Raw genomic sequence first — 21,095 nt, forward strand, 5'->3', positions numbered from 1 at the left:
AGTAGATCAGGGTAAAAGAATAGGGGTTAAAATAGGGGTAAGATGCACAGTATGTTCTATTCCAAACAACACTGTACCACGACGCTCAAATACCTAACCCGACTTCTAAAGCCTTTAGCTCTGCAGCCGGGACGTTCTTCCACGACAGATGCGTCGGCAAGATAGGTGGCGGGTTCAACCCCAGCACGCCGCACGAGATCTCGTCGTCCTTACGGTAGACGTAGCAAGACATGTTGTAGAACCTGCTCCCGTAGCCTGTGAAGATGATCCTGTATTTGATATGTCAGTGCTTATTAGCACACGTACCTTACGTTAGATACTTAGTTTCCCTACAATTCCAGACAATCGCCTTTCCGGAAACACCAAACTAAGCCAAGAAAGAAACGCGTAACTTACGGGTGTTCAGGGTCCTTATCATCACAAAACCACGTGTGATTTATCGCCATATACCCCGTCGCGAGATCAACCTGCCACATGCACTCGAGGGACTGGCGGTCCCACGCATTCGACGACCGCACCCCATTTATGTAATCCTTGCACTCGTACCAGCGCGCCGGGCGGCTCGTCGGCAGGTAGGGCGTCGTGTCGAGACCCTCGTACTCGACGGCCTGGTACCCGTCGATGGCCATGAACTGGATCCCGAAGCGCACGTTGGTCCCGAACGTCCGCGCGGACGTCGGCCCCGCGTACACCGCGTCCGACGTGAACCCCGCGCGCCACTGCGTCGCGAGCACGGACGCGATCGTGCAGCTGTACCCCGAGGGCGGGAGCTCGAAGAACGCCGTCGGCGGGAGCTCGCTGCGCTCCGTCACGGCGCCGCGCACGGCCAGCGGGAGCTGCGTCTGTCGGCAGGTCTTGACGAACACGCCGGCCGAGGTGTCGTTGGTCCACGCGCACGCCAGGCTGGTTTCCGCGTCGCCGACGGCGCGGAACCTAGCGGGGGGCTTGCCGTGGTGGCCGTTGCACTGCCAGCGCTGGTCGATGGCGAAGACGCCCGTGAGGGGGTTCAGGCGGATGGCGGACAGGATGCGGAAGTCGTCGAAGGGCGAGCGGGCGAGGGCGCAGCCCCACCAGCGGTCGTGACCGTAGCGCCCGTCGCGGTTGAGCTCCTCGCCGTCGCCCGTGCACGTGAGGCGGAACCCGGTCGCGGGGTTGAGAAAGGTCGCCGTCAGGTTCCCCGTGCCGAAGCCGCCGCGCCATATCTCGTTCCACTCCCATGAGGTGACGGTCCACGTCGGCGTCTCGGAGGTCTCGAGGCAGCCCGGGTGGTTGACGCCTTCGGGGGCGACGTTCGGGGTTAGCTCGATCGGCTCGGTTAGTGATCCCTTGATGTAAGTTGATTTATCGGATTCGATGTCGATGGGTGCGGTTCCAATGGCTCGGAAGGTCACGCTGGGACAGGCAAGTCAGTCATTTCAAATATTTCCATAGCGATCAACTTGGCGTACTCTTTTGGATACTTCTCCCCTCCGTTGCATACCCACGTCTGGTTAATCGAGAGCTCCTTCGTCTCCTCGGAAAACCGTACTTCCGTCGAAGTGCTATCGCAAGCGGACCACTTTCTACCTTTAGCAGCGCATGTCACAGACTGGTTATTAGCATGGTTGCTCAAGCGGAAACTCCAAGTCGTCCCATCATCGCCTTCCTCGCGAGTCATGTTCTGCACATCCCAGTCCGGATAACTGAAAGAAGTACCGATGCAAGGAGTTTCGTTCCACGGCGTGCCCAGGACTTCCTCTTCAGATGGTGGAATTATCTTCACGGAATCGGAGTTCCAGACCGGGGTTACGTAGTCCCCGTCGAATGACGATATCTTCTCGTCCGCGACTACGCATCTTGTCTGTGTAGGATCTTCCACACACTTCAAGAGTCCGGTAAGTTGAGTCTTCGCGGATGAGAAGTAAGATAGACTAGGTAGTTATCGAATGGATTAGTTCTCGGTTGCATTAAACCCCCCAAAACTCATAAAGGGGGGTGCCTATACTATGAAAACCTACGGATGAGTCTTATTTTCGACCTCGCATATCCACATCTGGCTGATCTCAACTTCGCTAGCGGCAGCTTTATACTTGAATATGGTCTTCGGCGATACCGCATTTTTATCGCCTTCACAATTATTCCACATCGGCTTGTTCGGGTCTTGTAGATAAGGGGTCGTACACGAAGTCGTTTCGTTATTCGCAACATCGTGTAACAGGAAGTGTGCCATGCTCCTATGACCCGCTTCTGTGGTCGTCTTGTTGAACTGGAAGGCGGAGAGCTTATAGGTGGGCTTCTTGAACCCCTTTTTGCAGGGGCTTGCGATTACATACGTGCCGTTTTGACTCTGCCAGGCGCTCCTCGCTTGATGTAAATTCGCAAACGCTCTAAGTTGCGCATTTGAAAGCTGAGGCAGTTTTGGCCCTCCTCTAAGATGAGCTTAGTGAATTAGATTTGATAAGTGCTGGTAGGAGGTATGTAGTCCGGGGGGTTATCGTACGGTTGAATATCAGAGCCTCCATGGTCACTACGGGCTGGTATGACCAATTGTAACGCAATCAGACCGACTAGAAGTAAAAAATTCATTTTTACCCCTTCCAAATAGTTTGTGGCTATACTTACGTCTGAGGATAATCTGATTGACTATTTGTCCCTAAGTTCTGGTATACCACTGCATAACCTTAAGAGGTCGGTCCAGGGCCAGATTATATATACTAAGTAAGGAATGTAAGTATCTGTTTCTAGGACGCTGCTATCGCTTCCATATATATTGCTAGACATGTAAGGTGTTTATCAGAGTCTGCGATAATACTACGGTAGTATATAGCCGACATGCGAGAGGGTAGTATCCTAAGAAGTCAATACTATGAAGTTTAGTAGATCAAGCTATGGTCAGCAGGCTGAATTATGAGTGATCTGATTAAAATTCGTATTCCATTAATTAGCCAACTTTCAGAGAAGGCGACCTTTCCTATGATTAGTTTGATCCAAATTGGGATGAGTGTTCTTTTAGGAGAGATTCCCAAATCATATGCCAATACCTATCTTGCTATTGATTGCAAGCAGTTATGAATATAACCATAAGTAATGTTCTTCTGCTTGCGCTTGAATACACCTCCGCCAGGATCTTATTTGTCTAGCGTCTCCACCGTTCCATACTTTGGTCTTTCAAGTAACTTATAAGGTAATTTCTATGTAAAAATACGTTGTAAATTCAAGATGTCTTTCTTCGCACAAGCCACAAGACTGAAGATTCTAGATTAGCAAGTATAATCCAGGGAATTTCCCATATAAAACCCCCTAGTAACTACTTGCGGAATATGTATGGGCAGATGGGGCAATGGAGACGCTAGATAAGTAAGATCCTGGCGGAGGTGTATTATTGGCAACTGTTGTTGTCTCTTCAGCTGTTGCCAGTTGAAATTGGGGTGAGTAAGTCCGTGCACTGTCTCCAAGGATCCACAGCTGTTGACATCAGCTAGCTGTAGGTATCCGTGTGATGCTCAACAAGACCCGCACATGGTGCCCTCGTGTATACCTAGGTACATCCAAGCTCTAATAAGATCGTTTCCAGGCTGCCAGGTAGGTAAGCCCCTCGAGCATTGGAGTTGCCTCGTCTTTTTTTTTATCTTGACCAGGCACTAAGTAGCCACCATGTTATCAGGTACCGCTAACGACCCTTCAATCTTAAACTTTGGGAAAGTTCTCACCCTTTCTACACCTGAACACACGCGTCTTCAGCATGGCTGAGACAAAGCCCACAATCCTGATATTCTGCCGCGGACAGCTAGAAGGAGGCCTCAAAAAGATCAAAGAGAAGGCCGATGTTTACCAAGCCTCTTATTTGAAGCCTAATGCTCCGGAGAAGCTTCTAAGTGAGCATCCATCAGCTCGGGCCATCTGGATCGTTGACCCTGATATTACGGCCCCCAAGTACAGGTCTCTATCCAGCAAAGTTGTCGACTATGTCCGAAATGGAGGTATGGCCATCTTAGATTGCTTCTTTGCCACGGAAGTTACGCCTCCTGCTTTCAACAAGTGGATGGAAGAGGTGTGGGACCTGCCTTGGCGGTACGGCCAGTACGAAACAACGACGATTGTCTTCCAGAGCTCTGCTATCGGCCCTCGACAATTCTGGAGAGACGGGCTAGCCGCTGCGTATAGCCAGAAAGGGGTTTTTCTTAAGAACGTCGCTTCCGAAGACTCGTGGTATGCTTCGCCCCCGGGATCAACGAGCGAGTCTAGGGTGTTCGGACCTTCACCAGTCGAAGCTCAAACATCTATCGCATTCAAGAAGGTTGGCGAGGGCTGGTTGGGATGGACGGGCGACATTCACAACCGGGATGAGACTTCTGCTGCTGTGCGAGCAATGATGGGACTGAATATGAGGGAGAAGGTAGACTACTAGGTAAGTACGTACAGCTGACCGGGATTTTGCACCAAATGGTCTCGGGAAGATGGAGAAGTAGTTTCAGCCGAATATAAAGTTGTCGTGGACTGTCTTCTGGCATTCATCTCGGTATGCCAAAGGTAGCGATCGATGATCATCGTATATTACTAGTGTAATGTGCGCGATAATTTATAAGCTATTATAAAAGGACCCTTTTTACACAGTGAGGTAGGTAAAGTTAGAAATTGCAGGTTATAGGTTTTTGGGAAGAAAACAAAAGATGAAAAGGTCGATGTAATCGCGTCTGCTACACAACGTATACATAGTATCTGGTATGTACCACCGAATAGCCGCTCCTGTGGTACAACATACAACATGTATACTTGCAAGGAGAACCTGCTAATTATTAACATTAGGTAGATTGAAGCTTCCAAGCTTGTCGACGGTATTATGGGAGGACAATTAGGGTGTACTAGGTACTTGAATTTGGTATCTGGCCAATCAGACACTTAAACAACCGAAATGGATAACTTATTAGGAAACAACGACGAGGGGGAGATGTCGCTGCTTGAATACTTGAATAATTTGGTACTCACCTAGGTGCCTTCCATTTGTTAGATCATTGTGCTACCTTAACCTACATGTACCTACCTACCTCTAACTTACCTGTAACCCAAGGTACGCATGTCCAAAGCTACCTACCTAGGAGTTGCTAGGATACCTTACTCTTGCCTTAGGTAATGCAACCGCTACCATTGGTTAAAGCTCTATTAAACAAACTTCAACTCAAAACGAGGTAAGACTTCTTTTTCTAGGTTACTATATCAAAGGTGACCGGCATAGGTACCTAACATTGACATTGCAGAACCCCCGCTAATCCATCTAATGCAAGGGAGTGCCTAGAGTTGATGAAGAAATCAGTCAGAACCGCGCGCCAAGCAAGGCAAACCGTCGAGTCTAGTGATTGATTGCTTGCTTTCTCCACCGAAAGGAAGCAATAGAAGGGTATTTAAAGATCATGGTATCGAACTACCCTGCCGCGCGACTCGCGGTCCCAGATCCACGATCCAATGGAGTAATAAAAGGTTACCAGCAGCCGAACAATCGAGTTAATGGCCTTACCAATCCACTCTACACATATTCTATGCCAAATTCCAATGGTACTTTGGATGGAAGAGGCACTGGGGCATCATATCCCAAGATGCCGCGCCAGGATTTAGGCACGCGGAATTTTGCGGAAGGAAATTCAATATATCCACACGGAAACGCCAACGAGCAGCAAGATGATGGCATGCAACTACCTCCTTCCATGCCCGCTTCACATCCTAGAGACAGTCTACCAGTCTGGAAATGGAGAGCATTACTTGTGGCTAACTGTTTCTTAACCATAATGCATGGTAGGTTCCCTCTTCCATCGCTGTCCTCTCTATGCCCTGCTACTAGACTTCTCACCTACGAATCACTCAGGATACGATGTGAGCAATGTCGCCAATATTCAGGCATCCATCTACAAGGCCTTTGGGCATATCGAGCTACTCTCCTGGGTCGCGCTCGGCTATTCGGTTTGCAATGTCGCCTTGATTCCCCTGGGTCGTAAGCTTTTCAAGTTCGGAGACTTCAAGGCGCTGTGTCTACTGTCGATGATATTTATCATTGGAGGTTCCGCTCTCTCTGGTGCTGCTCCCAATATTCAGTGCATCATTGCTGGGCGTGCAGTAATGGCCCTGGGATCAAGCATCATATACCAAGGGTATGGTGCCATTTCCTGATAAGTTTTTGGTGATCATTTTCTGACTGTCCTAGAATTTTGAGTTTCAATATTATCTTTACCTATCCCCACGAACTTGGGCTTGTACAAGGCTCTATTGGTGCTTGCTTTGCTATAGGTCTAGTGCTCGGTCCACTTATAGGTTCGTCTCGTTTTGGTCCGATCTTTTAGCATGTGATATCTCATACGTATTCTAGGAGGCGCCTTTGCCAATAATAATCATGCTACATGGCGATGGGTAATTATATCTCCTTTACCTGCTATACGGCTAGGTAGGAAGGGCTAACACTGTTAGGCATTTTACTTAGTGATACCACTCTGTGTCATTAGCTTGGTCCTTCAAGCTCTTTTCTACCCCCGTTACAGCATGCCAACTAATAAGACAACATGGGCACACATCAAGGAGGTCGATTGGATAGGAAATTTACTACATATGGGAGTTTGCCTACTCTTCGCAATTGGCTGTACGTTTATCGGATCCACGGGTACCTGGGGCATCAACTCGAGTATAGCTACCTGGATTATTTTCACGTTCTGTGTAATCACATATGTTCTACAGCAGGCATATAATCTCGGTACGACATCCGAGAACCGTTTGCTGTCTTCTGGCTCACTTCTCCACAACCGAACTGTCCTGCTTACTTGGATCTGCACGTTTTGCGCCGCGGCATCGTATGGTGCTACATTATACTACGTACCCATATACTTCGCCTTTGGACACGGCCTAGATCCATTCGCGGCGGCAACCCGACTACTACCCTTCATTTGTGTTTTCATAGTTACTATCATTCTATGCGGCAGCCTACTACCGGCCCTTAGATTCTACAAGGCCTTCTTCGTCCTCGGCTCTATCCTCATTCTAGTCGGCGGGGGTTTATTCCAGATGTTAAGCACTGATTTGTCTGAGTCAGCAGTCATGGGCTTCGAGAGTATCGTCGCCGCTGGACTTGGTATCCTGTGGCAGCTAGGAGTGCCGGTGTGCACAACCTTCCTACCTGACACCGACGACCGTTTAGACCTTGCTTTACTTAGCAACATGGCACAATTGAGTGGTATCGCAGCCTCGCTTTCCATCGCTGGGATGATCTACCAGAGCACGGGCTTCCAGTCGCTGAAGGATTCCGTTGGAGGTATGGGTTTCTCGGACGAAAGTATTCGCGAGTTACTCTCGGGCGTTGATTCGCCAATCCTGAAACATGTTGACCCCAAAGTGCTACGATTGGCCGTGAAATCCATTACCAACTCCATCAAGACATGTTTCGTTGTTCTTCTTGCTGCGGGTGCTTTATCAGTTCTCGCCGCCTGCAGCATGAAGTGGGAATCGCTCGGATTCGTCCAACATATGAGGAGACAACGTATGGGACAAACAGGAAGTACCCAACTTCGTCATCAAGTATCTGACGGAGAATTTTTACTAGATGACCTGAACGTTCGAGGCGAGGCTGTAGGCAGCACGTTAAATCCGCCAGTCCCACTACATATTCGCGATAAGAGATAACTAGCACCCTGTTCCTAAGTCGAGTACGGACGGTGCCGCAAACTCGTTATACTTCATCTGTATATTATACTCGTCTAGGTATATGCGGAGAGACGGAACTACTGGGGGACCATCCGAGATTCTTCAACTTATCGTAATTGCTTACTGTGGACGGTCTGTTACATCTGAAAAGTTTAAGCTTGTATTAACACACAAATCAATACTCTATTTTACCCCTAATTACCCCTAATTTACAACTTTTCATTCTGTGTGTGTGCTTAACATATCCGCTCTAGGAGTTACACGGCCTTTTCTCATCTGATCTGCTGCATAGGTAAACCCTGAGAATCACCAACCCTAATCTAGTATATACACAACCAATCAGCAGACACATCTTTCCACGATATGTATCCATCTCTAATCATCTCTAATTATAGTATTACAACAATTAGTCAATGCGTCGCAAAGTCTATCCGATCTATTCCATTGGGATCGAGGCGCCATCCACCCAGCTAGAAGATGTAAGCCGCTTCTCTAGAATCAAGCCTTTATACTGGTAATAACAGCGTCTCATATCCGTCTGCGGCGCTAGGTTTGACTGCGTAGGCTGGTCGCCGATCTGTTCAGTCAAGCATGCAATATCTGTGCCGGCGTCCGCGTCACCCACTTCCTGTGGGCCGTGCCATGAATTGTCGTCTTCTTGCCATACTGATTGGATCTTATTATTCTCATCTTGGTACAGAATCCATGTATTCGTCGTGTTTGTGCCTTCCCGCGCAATTGCCATCGCCGCAATAGACGTTCCTGGGGGGATTGTGACGCCGGGCGATCCTATATGACTGTTAGTATATAAAGCTACTAAGTCTAAGGACCGAAGCAGTCTTACATACCGAAATACCAAGCTACTCCCGTGTCAACACCGCCGAATGGGAATATAGACAAGCGACCGTTTGGATCGCGGTATGCGAGACCCGCTGCATATGGTGTGTGAAAGTCATTTACCAACGGTATTACTGCGATGCCTGAGCCGACGTCGCCCATGGGAATATCATCCGGATGTTCCCAGCCCTGCACCAAGTCATTGAACCAACCCCTTCCGTGTCCGTCGTAAACCACACGATGAAAAGTGGTGTTTTCGTTCTGATATATGACGTACGGCCAATAGGCGCTCATCTTGGAGCTATCCCACACAGTGAAAGGCGCCCGGTCCGAGCTAATACTATCGATCTTGGGCACCGTCTCATCTTCGAGGAAGTTGATCCCCTGGAACGTGGACGACGGGTCTAAGTAGAAGAACTCGAACTGCGGGAATTGCAGGTAGATGGTCCCGGCAATCGGCGTCCCGGGCTTCGCGTCTACGTCGTCGAAGACTAACGGAGACGACCAATGGCCAGTGCTGCTGCTGTACCGCGACGTGCGGATCTTGTTGTCGCCTCCTTGCCAGAACAGCCGCGAGGTAAAGCCGTTGCCTTGTACGCGCCGGCCCGTCACTGTGAGCCTCGTCTTGGGCCTGACTGCTGTCGTGTTTACTGTCGGGCTTGAGCTTGGTGTCGACGTTGGGCTTGGTGAAGATGTGGTTGAAGACGAGGTTGAAGATGATGTTGAAGATGAGGCTGAAGATGCTTGTTTTGCAGACGCGTCCGATCCACCATTCGAAGCCGCCCGGGTGCCGAGAACACCGCCGACGACCGCACCCACGATTACCGCAATAATAACTAAGCCTCCGATTAGAAAGTATAGCTTTCTTCTATGACCAATTCCTCCTTGAGGTGGTGGCTGCGGCACTGCGTCCTTCGAAGCATATGCTGAATAAACTGGTTGTGTACTATACGAAGGGCTGTCAGTCTTGGGGGGTGTAAGTCCCGGACCAGATTCTTGGACGAGATATTTGTGCGACGGCGGGTTCACGACTTCCGGGTCGGTGGAATAAGCGAGCTCGAGCCCAGGCTGCAAAGCCGTATGGTCTATAGGCATGTTGCTCATGGCCGGCTTTCTTCCTTTACTTCTAATGGAAACAAGACGCAGTAGAGTCGAACTTCGTGCCACTTCGCGATTGCTATCGGGCAGGAAAACGTCGGCGATAGTACCTAATTACCATGATGGCTGGCATAGAGGAGAAATATCATTACCGGCCGAGCCAGATGTTAAAATTATGGGCGACGGGGCATGCCTATAGCCTCATGGTTCAATGTGCTTGCTGGCTACCTAAGGTAGCTAGGCATAAATCTTCACCCCCAATAGGGCCAATGGGGGAGACGGTTGCGCACAGCCTAATATCAGGGATAATACAGGGGGATGCCGACCCAAAATCCAGCATCACCAATAGCAGCGTCTATGCCAAGGCTCATCTCGCCCGTTTGGGAAGTAAGGGTACGGCACAGCACGTTCTCCCAATTAGGGCTGCAGGTACATAGCATACCTTACATAGACGTACCCAGGTTGATATCCTTGTCGACTGTTGATGGTTTATTCAGCTTTCTCACAAATTCATCTACATTCCGTATGAGGTAGGTATGTAAGCAGGTGGCCGGTTGCTATGTGCCTAAAATGCAGGGGCTTTTGAGCAAAATACGATGAGCAAGCGCGGTAAGCGAATGCGAGATGAACAAGGTAAAGGTCCTGTAGAAGTCCGAGAGAATCAATTTAAAATAGCAATAGCTGGGCGGCGGAACAAATGCTATCGTGTAAGTGAAGCGGCTGACACTTATAGATATAAATCAACCGCCGCCGATCACGTTTTGGATTGGTACCTGTTACCTAACTACCTTAACGGGTATCTTAGAAGAAAGAACCACTACCGTCGCTAGCGAACTCTTCGATATCCCACCTCGTCGAACAGAGCAGGCGCAGTTATACCCAGATTTTCCTAGAGATTTCTTTTCTTTTTTTTTTCTTTTTTTTTTTTTTTTTTTTTATAAATGTAACGTTGATCCACTCGCCGCGACGAAAAAAACCGGTGGACCCGAATGTCAGCGAGGATCCGGGAGCCGTCGAAAAGACTTCGAATCTTTATTCTAACTAAATAACCTGTCTTCTACTCGGCGATGCAGGTAACCAACACCAAGATAAAGACGAGCCACTCCCGTTCCGGATAGACCCCTACTTAAGGTTAGGTGGTTGATCATTCAGAACTCTTGTGGGGATTTTGCGGCTCTCCAGTCCGCGAGCGAGCGATCGATCGCTCCTCGGAGTCCGCAGCTGAAGATATATCTGCATGGTGCAAGTAGTCGGCTAACATGTAGGGTACACAATCCAGACCCAGCCTATACCTGTAGCTGTGGCTATAACTATATATATAGCTTTGCGTATCGTGTTTGCCTATACGTTTTCCCCATCCAACGAAAAGGCTCGAGGCAAGTGCACCACCCTTAGTCCAAGTAGGTAAGAAGTCTACGAATGATACAGCTAATAACACCTTGACGACGTAGCGTACACATGCATCTGTTTTGCACGTCCTGTCCCAGGTAAAAGAAGATAGCTAGAAACTCTGAACAGCGATGTCAAAAGGGACTACTGTTAAAAAGGCATACACATAGAGATATCACGGCTCATTAGTCAAATCACTCCATATCAGGTATATTTAAAAGTAAATTTCGGCCAGCCAAATCGTTAAATTCCAAATTTACTAGCTAGCTTCAATAGATTTTATAACAAAACCGAGCATCACGGGGGAAAAAAATAGCAAAATAAAAGGGGTATCCGTAACTGTAATTCGCGAGGGAAATGTTTTTTTTTTCCCAACGAAAATATTCATCGTCATCATACAATGTGCAACGATGCGTGCACGCGCGCAGGGGCTCTCATCAGAGAGAGTCAACTCGTAAGCGCGAATGGTATCATTAATCATTCAAAGCCATGGCCTCTTTGCCTAGGTATACTGTAAATATCCACCCCATAGACGCCGGAATCGTAAAATTGTGTGTTACCTACTTAGGTACTAAGGTAGAGATATAGATGGTTAATTCACGTCGGAGTTAATGAACTAGGGCGTTACTATATGATAATTGGTGGGGTGATCATCTGCCCCTATAGTCCGGTTTCCTCGCCATGTTAACTACTGGCGGAGGACCGTCTTCATCGGGATAGGGTGGTAAGGGGCTCCCAGTTCGAGTAGGGCGTCGGCCGCCTGACATCTGCTTTTCAGGCAGCGGTGTTTTAGGGGGCAGTGGTGGAGGTTCAATGCGGTGCGGCTGGAATGGTTGTATCATAGGCTGCATGAAAGGATCTCTTTGCCTCCGGGGATATTCGTCGGCCCCCGTGATTGCTATTTTATCACTACCAGCAGCATTCCGGTATTGCGCTGGCGTGGGGGCTGTCACCACAAGGCGGTCAGGCTCGTCGTCTGGGGGAGGCGGCCTGATTGCTGATAATGAGGCAGGAGGCGAGGGCATCCTATGCGGTCGGGTAACTACCTGAGGCGGAGAGGAATGACTAGTGGCAGGCCGCAGGCGATCATCGGAACTCCGAGGCGATGGCGGGTTGGCAGCATTGACGGAGAGGTGTTCGAGGTGATCTATGCCGGACTCATATGATTGCCGGCTTGATGGAGTGCTTCGGATTGGGAATGACGTAGGGAAGTCTCCTGGAAGCTCAACAGCTAATGGCGCGTTTATCGACCCCATGGTTGGTTGAGACACAATATCAGGTATTCGACCGAGTCTCTCATACCTCTGCTTTGCCTTGTGGATCTTGGCCAATTTTGTAGAGGACTCCTGCACCATCCTTTGTTCGGTATTTTGAGATAGATACCTCTTTGTGCCCGTGCTGATATCACCTAACCTATCCCACTCGTTCATGGAGAATTCCCCAACACCAACTTCGACATTAAATCGGTAGTAGTTCTCAATGTTGACGCCTCGTTTTATCAAAAGTTCATTTTTCATGCGCTCGTGGATGGCTTCGCAGCCTTCCACCTTGGCAATTAACTTCTTTCTGGCTTCTCCCCATTCGCCCATAAAGCCTTCATACCATAGGTGCTGGTTCTGCTCGGTACCCCTTGGTCGTTTACCGGTTCCAACGCTGATGAAGACGCCCACATCTCGTCCCGGCCATTCATTAACTGTAGCCTCGTCAAGGGCCACAGGAGATGGATTAAATGTTCCAGATCCGTCATCATGGAATACCGTCTGTCCAATTTTGATCGGCTTGAACGCCAGCCCAATCGCGCATGTCGCCCGACCGGCCTCCCAAATTGTACAGTCGTATTCTGGGGGAGGCTCTTTTCTCGAGTCATATGAACGGAGAAGCGCAGGAGGGCCACCCTTGCGTGTTCCCTTGTACATAGCAGTTACAGCCCTACGAAACTGTTAGTAATTTTATGGCCAATATAAAAAGGAATGTAGCTCACGTTTTTGTCCTATTTTCTCGTGTATCGTATAACTGTGCATCGGGATTACCCTGTCCACCGCGAAATGTCGATTTGGCTTGGCTGGCTGGACTGCGCCCACTAAAACTGACGACGCTTGCGTTGCTTTGGTGTCGTCGCGGAAACCCACTTGCAGCGCTCGATCGCGACACGGTAGATATGGGACTGACAATATCTGCTGCGAGGTCGTTTCCTTCATCATCAGACCAAGTATGCTCCCTTACGGCTTCTTTGATCGCGCGCTCAAGCATAGATGCCTTGAACAATGTGGAGCGATACGGGATACCAGCAAAAGTTTTATCACTCTCGAAAACCATCCTCGTCATGCGAACGTACAGTTCTTTGCACTGTTCTAGGTTTAACCGGAGTCGCCCTAACATTAAGGCGATCAGGCCGCCGGTACCGGTACCAACTATGAGATCGAAATGATCGCATGGTTTAGGAATTTGATCGCGCTTTGGAGCTTTCCCTTCGATTTCGACGTAGGTTCGAAGCATTATTTCTTGTATGATAATAAACATAGAATAACCACGAACTCCTCCACCATCTGCATCGGCGCAAAACGCCAAAAATTAGTATTCTTGTATGCTCGATGTAGAGCGCGTATCAAGGTTGGCGGGGTAAATAACTTACCCAAGCTTAATATCCTTAATGGAGGACCCTTGGTGGTGTCTTTCCTCTTTAGATGTCCTTCTGACTCCATCTTTGTCGCAATGAAGGTAGATACCTTTGATCTTCCAGATATGTTGACGAAATGTTTTTAGGACAACTAGAAGTTTGTCTAAGGAGAAAAAAAAAATAGACAAAATAAGTTGAGACCGAATCCCCCGCTAAAGTTCGCTACCCTCGTCGGGTGACGACGTCAGTCTCACAAGGCAAATGAATTAAATGTGACTACCTAGGTAGGAACCGCCACAGCCGAATGGCTCAGGAATAATGGTTCGTCGCGTAACAAATAGTTGGAAATATGATAGCGTAAAGATGATAAAAGTATTATATTCGGGTTGGTTTTGAATCAAATCGTATTGGAATAAGAGAGCTGAATTTGCGCGCTTACGATGTTGCTTGACAATGCCGTTGAAAGAGTGAATTGCTATTGATGGCTATTGATGGCTATTGAAAACTTCAAGGTTCAATGTTTCTGTCGAAGGCGCAACAAGTCTTTGTCATTGTGGCTAAGCAATCCAAATTCATGGAAGTTGCTTGGTCCGGCTTGTACATGTAAGCATTAGATTAGGTACCTGTCGCATACTACACAAAAGACGTCACATGTACTTCGTTTAACACAGCCAAGCCCGTATATCTGGGTGTTGCGCTGAGTCGCTTTAGAAGTATCCACTACCTCTATTCCGTACCGCGTACCTACATCTAGTAACGTGCTTACCAAAGATTCTCGGAAGATCCGGTATCGTACCCATTTTTATCCATTTTTATGATTGCTTATTCGACGCTAGAAGGGCTGAGTCCAAGCCCCAAGTCATAAACCACGTGCAGCTACAAAAATTGTTTTTTTTTTTTTTCCCGTATTGTCGGCAGCTCTGATTATAAGTCAAGGTGCGACTGAGAGAAGGTAGAACTTGTGAGTTATCCATTCCAACGCATGTAAACCGTAAGTAAGAACGGTAAAAGTAATGCATGACGCTTATAATCCTTCAGCTGTTTCGGGCTTGACTCCCTCTTTTTCAATCACCAAATCGGTGAAATCATTGGGTAGCATCCTCTCGTTGGCCTAACACGAACGGATGGATACATGTTGACGAAATACACTATCCAAGATTCGAACGTTGTGGCTCAGCCATAACAATGTACTCTCATTGGTAGGAGTTGAGTGAACTAAAGCGGATAGCATTGCCACCGTGATTCGGTCATCAGCTTTTACATGTTTGGGGACTTACATAGTACAAGCTCCACTGATTGAGAAATCCAAGGAAGTTTTCTAGAAAACTTCCATGCAGGGGAATTTGATTATCCGCGCCGTGGGTGAGACGAAGGTCAATGATCTCGATTAAGAGCAGATCATTGATATTTCGCGAGTAAACCATCATTCGACGGTAATGATCTACTTATGTACGCAATTCGAAAGGCGTGTTCCGTAAAGAGGCTTTGGCGCCTTGCCAAAGGACTATGCACTCTGGCACTTCACGATTATTTATCGGCTCCGATATGTCCGTGCCCTCGCGCCATTTCTTTATGTTTCTAGTGGCGTTAGGCGTACGGAACTCGCTGTCCTCAATGCCGGTTGACCGCTCAACGCCAACTCTTTTGTAGGAGTTTCGGGAGAAAGATGGATTCCATCTTTGATACTCTATCCCATGACCGCCTTATACATAGTAGCTAGCCGCGTACACCCGCTCATCTGCTTAGTCGCGTCTATTAAACAATAAGGTCAGGGCCAGTCTTTTGCTCTGCTCGTGATATAGGCCGTAAGTAAGATTATACTCACGATGAACACGAGATGAACGGATTTATGTCAACAATAGACACATATTCGACATTCCAGTTGTCATGCAGTAACTAAACAGAGATTAATCGATAAAATGACCTAACGGCTTTCTGTAGACTCGGGAAATACGAGTTTAGTGGCATTCCAACAGCGAGTGACACGGCATGGTTTGTCACAACTAGAAACCAAGTAGCCGCTAGCTCTAGGCAACATTGCGCAGTGTATCATCCGTTTTCGAACTTGGGACTTATCAGTTGGTAATATCACTTCTGAAACTAAGAAATAAGTCGGTATGTTAGCTAGTGACAAGATATTGGAGTTCGGCGTATGTCATTCTAACAGGGCGAGGGTAGGAACTCAAAGTTCGGAAGGACTTGATAAACATATTTTAGAAATGATAATCGAGTAGTTTTTAAGAAAGTCGTTTAATAGGTATCATGAAGTTTAGGGGTTTTCGAATTAAATGTACATAGTTTGGACCCTGCGGTAGTCTCTTTGTTGTCTTTTTTTCATTCTTGGCCTACCCGAAAGACAACTAACACCTTATTGGTGACGCTTGGGTGAAATGTAGGGCTGCCGAGTGGTTATACAATACAATGGTACCTTACCGCTCATTACAGCTGAAGGAAGCACGCTAACGTTGAGGGAAAAGCTTATGCTCTGATTCTGGCGTGAGCAGAGCCGGAAGGATTCAGGTTGTGCAACGTCATGTCGCATTCCGCGTCGTCGAAAAGCGAATTCATATTCCTTTCCTTCACTTCCCACGTGGACAGCAGATTTTGATTTGGCCTTGGACATAACTCTGCTAGTACAGCTCAGCTATGAATAACCTAGGGTGGCGATACTTTCTTTCAACCAAGGGTGGAATCGGTTATATGCGGAGGTGACAGAAATATCGTGTCAACGAATGGTAATCTTGCGCTTCGTATACCCAGGTATAGTCTGAAGACGCTGCAAACGTCCTAGCTTCCGTCCGGGCTAATTGAGACAAGTTGGCGTGTCTTTACTGCTTTCCGGCTACGGCTCGGCTCCGAATATGTAGCGTGCATCACCAATTGAACGTTAGCTACAGTGACAATTAAGCAACAACTACTATTACTACCTAAGGTATGTGAAAAGGTAGGTAAGTAATAAGATTATTTTTTTCTCTCCTTAGCTTAAAGGTAGGTGAGGGATTAGGCTGCCGGGATCCGCAGGCTAATATTTTCAATAAGAGACCGCTCATACGTCGTGTAACCAAGTGCCACTACGAACTGCCTAGGTACCAGGTGTATTACGGTCAGATAATTAAACTGGTTATCCTGCGCGCGCTGAGTCACACGGGTGAGAAAAACATCAATGTGATGCGTAATAAAATCGTAACGGTGTGCGGAAGACCCGAGGCTTATTCAAGGAAGACAAAAAAAAAAGGAATAGACGACGCGGCTGGGCTCGTATGCAACGAGTTTGAAAACTGATGATTAATCTTCACTCATAAAGACCAGGTATTTCAAGAGGTATTTTCAAGTACTACCTATTCAATTCAAACCTTGAAAAAAAAAGCGGATTAAAAAGCTCCAATGGATTACCCCGAGTCTTTCCCCAGGGGGCTTGGGGGAATATCCGGGGTCCCTAGCTCTCTCCAAAGTCTATTCGGCCCGTAGTGGATACTCATAAATGGATTAGGAGGGAAGGGGACGTCACTACCTAAACCACCAACTTCCTGTTTCCTACTATACGTAGTAGGCCACTGACATCATTCCACAATCATGTGCGGGCGGCTACCAAAATTGTATTATCGGGATGCCGCCTATTACCTAAGACACGTATTCTACCAATTTCGCACTTTTTGCCGTCTTCATCTTCATTTCCCAAAATATGACTGAGACAAGAATTCGACAGCGCGAGACTAACTACTCGAGACAAACTCAAACTAGTTAAGCGGACCATTCTTTAGTTAGTTGGAGATTTTAGACTTTACCCCGGAATTCTCCATGTGGTTGCGTCTTAAAAAAGATGGGATTAATCCCTCCCTTACGCTCGAACTTCTGCAGACGGGTAGAGTCCAGACGGAGCCAACATTCTTATCTAGAGCTTTATTGATCAGACGGGCAGTGGTAAATCGCGTGCAGAAATGATTATCCAGAGTTCTGGGATGCTGTTGGTCGAATGCTTAAAAAGTCCTAAAAGCCCTAAGACAACTGTACCCATGCAACCCTCTTCCCCCGAATGAACATTCCAGTAACCAATAGACGCTGCCGCGAGAAGTTCCTCTCCCCGCGGATTGGTTTGTTACCCGCATATGGCTTGACAGAGAGAGTTAGCACGCGTGTGACCTCCAGAAAATTTTGTGGGCGAGTCCCACTGCCCTGGAAACCCCATTGTCACCTCTTTTGGGAAACACGTTACGAGCCCTAGGCGAGCTCGGGGTGTTGTTATCCCTAAGCTTGTGGGAACTTTTTTTTTTCCCTTTCCCTAACGAAATCCGATTCGAACAAGAACGGGTTGATTGCTTGCTTGCTTGATGCTTTTTTTTTTCTTGGTATGTCCTGATTCATTCATCCCGTGACGATTTAGCCATGCTCTTAGCTTAGCTTTGACCGGTTCTGGATCCAATCGCCTCAAACCGTCAATTCACCGAAATGTGTGAGAGAGAGCAAAGATTGGTTAGGCCTATACCAATCCGTAGATTCAACAAGTCTGGGGATCCGCATGCCATGTAGAACCCGGCCCATCCATCTGTAACTTCTCCCGGCCGGGGCGCCACACAGGCATGGAGCAGGTCCAGTGACCAATGTGCCTTTGTTGCTACGATCAAAGGACTGGGGTTCTTAGCAACCTGGCACCTGGCACCTGGCTACATCCTCGGGATGGCGGTACACATCTGCACATCTGCAGGTTATAAGTTAGGTACCTTAGGTATCTCGGTAGTGTTTGGTAGATGTAGGGCATGTATTGTACGCTAGGTAGGTAGGTATTGTATTGTATGTACCTCGAAAAACTTCCACCACTCGAATCCTGAATCCTGGCTACCCCAGCGACACACCCCTTTCGCATATAATAAAGGATCGACCCTCTCCCATCTTCCAGTCCTACTTTTGTTTTTCGACATGCTCTTCTTGCACATCCGCAACTAACAACCTAAGCAAGTCATATGTGTCGCCAATAGACCACGCGGGGTCTTAGACAACCATGAAGAAGTTTGGCAATATTTATCTTATCGCGGCCACGTCCGTCATCGGTAAGTTCACCTTTTTATGTCCACCGCCTCTAATTGCTTGCAGCTTGCAGCTATTGCCGTCGCGGAACACTAACAATTTCCTTAGGTGGCGCGCTGTTTGGTTTTGATATCTCATCTATGAGTGCTATTATCTCTACCGCCCCTTACAAGTGTCAATTTAATCAACAAGTTAGTCCATCCAATCTCGGAGTTCTCACCTCGTATAAATGCCCTTTAGCTAACAATTGCAGGGCAACAGACCTGGAACCAATGAGTGCCAGGGTCCGGACGATGTCGTACAGGGTGGCATCACCGCTGCCATGCCCGGTGGTTCTTGGCTGGGTGCCCTCATCTCTGGTGTTCTTACTGATATGTTCGGTCGAAAGACGTCTATTCAGATCGGTGCTGTTATCTGGTATGCTCTCAACATTGTAATACGCCCGCATCTAGACTTCCACTAACAACGAATTTTACAGGATAATCGGTTCTATCATTGTTTGCGCTTCCCAAAACATCCCGATGCTCATTGTTGGTCGTATCATCAACGGTTTAAGCGTGGGTATCTGCTCGGCTCAGGTCCCGGTCTACATCTCCGAATTGTCGCCGCCGTCTAAACGAGGCCGGTTTATTGGAATGCAACAATGGGCCATCACCTGGGGTATTGCCATCATGTTCTTCGTGTGCTACGGCTCCAGTTTTATCAGCGGAGCCGCCGCTTTCCGTCTGCCATGGGGTCTACAAATGATTCCTGCCATTCTACTCTTCTTTGGCTTAACAGTCCTCCCCGAATCGCCTCGTTGGTTAGCGAAGCACGATCGTTGGGAAGAGGCCAAGGCGGTACTTGTCCTGGTCCACGGCAAAGGAGACCCTGACTCTCAACTTGTCGCAAAGGAGATGGCAGAAATCAAGGAAGCGGTTGACTTCGAGCGTGCCAATGCCGACGTGTCTTACATCGAGTTATTCCGACCTAAGATGATCAACCGAACTCACATTGGTCTCTTCACGCAGATTTGGTCACAACTCACCGGCATGAACGTCATGATGTACTACATCTCGTACATCTTCACAATGACGGGCTCTGGTGATGATGTGCTACTACCCAGCGGTATCCAGTTCATCATCAACGTTGTCATGACTATTCCGGCTCTTATTTGGCTCGACAGGTGGGGTCGTCGTCCGACTATGCTTGTCGGCGCGTTCTTCATGTGTCTTTGGCTTTGCATCAATGCTGGTCTATTTGCCGTGTATTCGCACCCGCCTGCCCCTCACCAGTTCGATACTCCCGCCATTTCTATGGTTATCAGTGGAAAGCCAGCCAAGGCCGTTATTGCTAGCACCTACCTGTTCGTCGCCTCCTACGCGCCGACATGGGGTCCCGCCTCTTGGACGTACCCGGCTGAGCTTTATCCTCTTCGCGTGCGTGGTAAGGCAGTTGCTCTCGCCACATCTGCTAACTGGGCCTTCAACTTCGCACTCGCATATTTCGTCCCTCCCGCATTCGCGAGCATCACCTGGAAGACATACGTCCTCTTCGCCGTATTCTGTTTCGCCATGTTCTTCCACACGTTCTTCATGTTCCCCGAGACCGCCAACAAGACCCTCGAGGAGATCGCTGCTGTCTTCGAAGACAAGGGCCCCGGCTCCGTGAAATACATTGGTGTCCCGGCATGGAAGACTCACAACGACCGTTCCATCATCAGGGTCGAGCGCAACCTGGTCAGCTCCGAGGAGAAGATTGACATTGAACACACTACTTCGGCTAAAATGTAAAGGCTGAAGGGGGTTATGTTGTAACGGCGCACCGGTCGCATCGTCTAGGGAAAGTGGACAGGAGTGTTAGGATGTTCCAGGACATCGTAATGGATAGCGCGTTTTGGTAAAATGCGCCTTGTGGATTGTTCAGAGAGGCGTGTTTGATATGAAGTCTCAGGACATAAAGAGGTTTAGTTATTCCTTATAAGTTTTGAACCCTCGAGTTTTTCATCAGCTCGAGGCCATATACCCATCTTAAAATGAATACAATGAATGCATTTAAAATCACATAGTTTGTGTTTATGGCTTGCCTCGTCGAATAATTAGTTGCTTTTTTTTATAAAAAAAAATCGAAGTTATCTACCTCAGGTAGGTAGGAATCTTGAGGAATAATTAGGTACCTAGAATTGTTTTAGTTTAGTAAATATTCCTCAAGCCAGTGTGTGACATTCCATCGCTCGAATTTTAGAATAATAATAGGTCCCCGGTTTTATTTCCATCTCTCCGCCTTAAACCCATTCCAAACCAACGCGTAATCGCTGAAGAATTAGGTACTAAACAACAATTGGGCCAACCAATAGAATAGGTACTTCGGAGCCGAGTTGTTGTTTATCTGAGTAGGCTACTTGTACCTAACCTAAGCTTTGTTGGAGTTGACCCCCTGTATCTCCGCATCTTAAATTGTGAATAATACTTTTACAAGCATTAAACCGTAAAGATAG

General features: G+C 47.9%; 6 protein-coding genes across 6 annotated transcripts; 3 read left to right on the forward strand and 3 right to left on the reverse strand.

Annotated features, from left to right (window-relative positions):
- Nucleotides 1–85: 85 nt before the first annotated feature.
- Nucleotides 86–2,565, reverse strand: F4812DRAFT_463196 (uncharacterized protein; the record flags this gene model as incomplete). The annotated part of the gene is made up of 5 exons (XM_047938171.1): nucleotides 86–269; nucleotides 397–1,392; nucleotides 1,449–1,910; nucleotides 1,998–2,408; nucleotides 2,480–2,565. 5 exons carry the CDS (start codon nucleotides 2,563–2,565, stop codon nucleotides 86–88), a joined length of 2,139 nt encoding a protein of 712 aa, XP_047786182.1.
- Nucleotides 2,566–3,143: 578 nt separating this feature from the next.
- F4812DRAFT_225158 (uncharacterized protein) lies at nucleotides 3,144–4,895 on the forward strand. The gene is made up of 2 exons (XM_047930478.1): nucleotides 3,144–4,705; nucleotides 4,790–4,895. Exon 1 carries the CDS (start codon nucleotides 3,722–3,724, stop codon nucleotides 4,385–4,387), a length of 666 nt encoding a protein of 221 aa, XP_047786183.1. The 5' UTR covers nucleotides 3,144–3,721; the 3' UTR covers nucleotides 4,388–4,705; nucleotides 4,790–4,895.
- Nucleotides 4,896–5,570: 675 nt separating this feature from the next.
- On the forward strand, nucleotides 5,571–7,635 carry F4812DRAFT_453228 (MFS general substrate transporter; the record flags this gene model as incomplete). Its single annotated transcript, XM_047936452.1, has 5 exons — nucleotides 5,571–5,766; nucleotides 5,837–6,119; nucleotides 6,173–6,279; nucleotides 6,335–6,375; nucleotides 6,433–7,635. The coding sequence occupies 5 exons, from the start codon at nucleotides 5,571–5,573 to the stop codon at nucleotides 7,633–7,635; spliced, it is 1,830 nt and encodes a 609-aa protein (XP_047786184.1).
- Nucleotides 7,636–7,857: 222 nt separating this feature from the next.
- F4812DRAFT_444796 (uncharacterized protein) lies at nucleotides 7,858–10,063 on the reverse strand. Its single transcript, XM_047935525.1, has 2 exons — nucleotides 8,505–10,063; nucleotides 7,858–8,445 (listed from the first exon to the last, which is right to left on the reverse strand). Exons 1-2 carry the CDS (start codon nucleotides 9,595–9,597, stop codon nucleotides 8,093–8,095), a joined length of 1,446 nt encoding a protein of 481 aa, XP_047786185.1. The 5' UTR covers nucleotides 9,598–10,063; the 3' UTR covers nucleotides 7,858–8,092.
- A 1,567-nt stretch (nucleotides 10,064–11,630) lies between these two features.
- Nucleotides 11,631–13,682, reverse strand: F4812DRAFT_463200 (FabD/lysophospholipase-like protein; the record flags this gene model as incomplete). Its single annotated transcript, XM_047938172.1, has 3 exons — nucleotides 11,631–12,909; nucleotides 12,962–13,526; nucleotides 13,613–13,682. The coding sequence occupies 3 exons, from the start codon at nucleotides 13,680–13,682 to the stop codon at nucleotides 11,631–11,633; spliced, it is 1,914 nt and encodes a 637-aa protein (XP_047786186.1).
- Nucleotides 13,683–18,281: 4,599 nt separating this feature from the next.
- F4812DRAFT_444807 (general substrate transporter) lies at nucleotides 18,282–20,968 on the forward strand. The gene is made up of 4 exons (XM_047935526.1): nucleotides 18,282–18,642; nucleotides 18,728–18,810; nucleotides 18,873–19,036; nucleotides 19,098–20,968. The coding sequence occupies exons 1-4, from the start codon at nucleotides 18,594–18,596 to the stop codon at nucleotides 20,389–20,391; spliced, it is 1,590 nt and encodes a 529-aa protein (XP_047786187.1). The 5' UTR covers nucleotides 18,282–18,593; the 3' UTR covers nucleotides 20,392–20,968.
- Nucleotides 20,969–21,095: the final 127 nt, after the last annotated feature.

This window comes from Daldinia caldariorum (genome assembly GCF_022478825.1).
Source record: "Daldinia caldariorum strain CBS 122874 unplaced genomic scaffold F4812scaffold_23, whole genome shotgun sequence".
NCBI lineage: Eukaryota > Fungi > Ascomycota > Sordariomycetes > Xylariales > Hypoxylaceae > Daldinia > Daldinia caldariorum.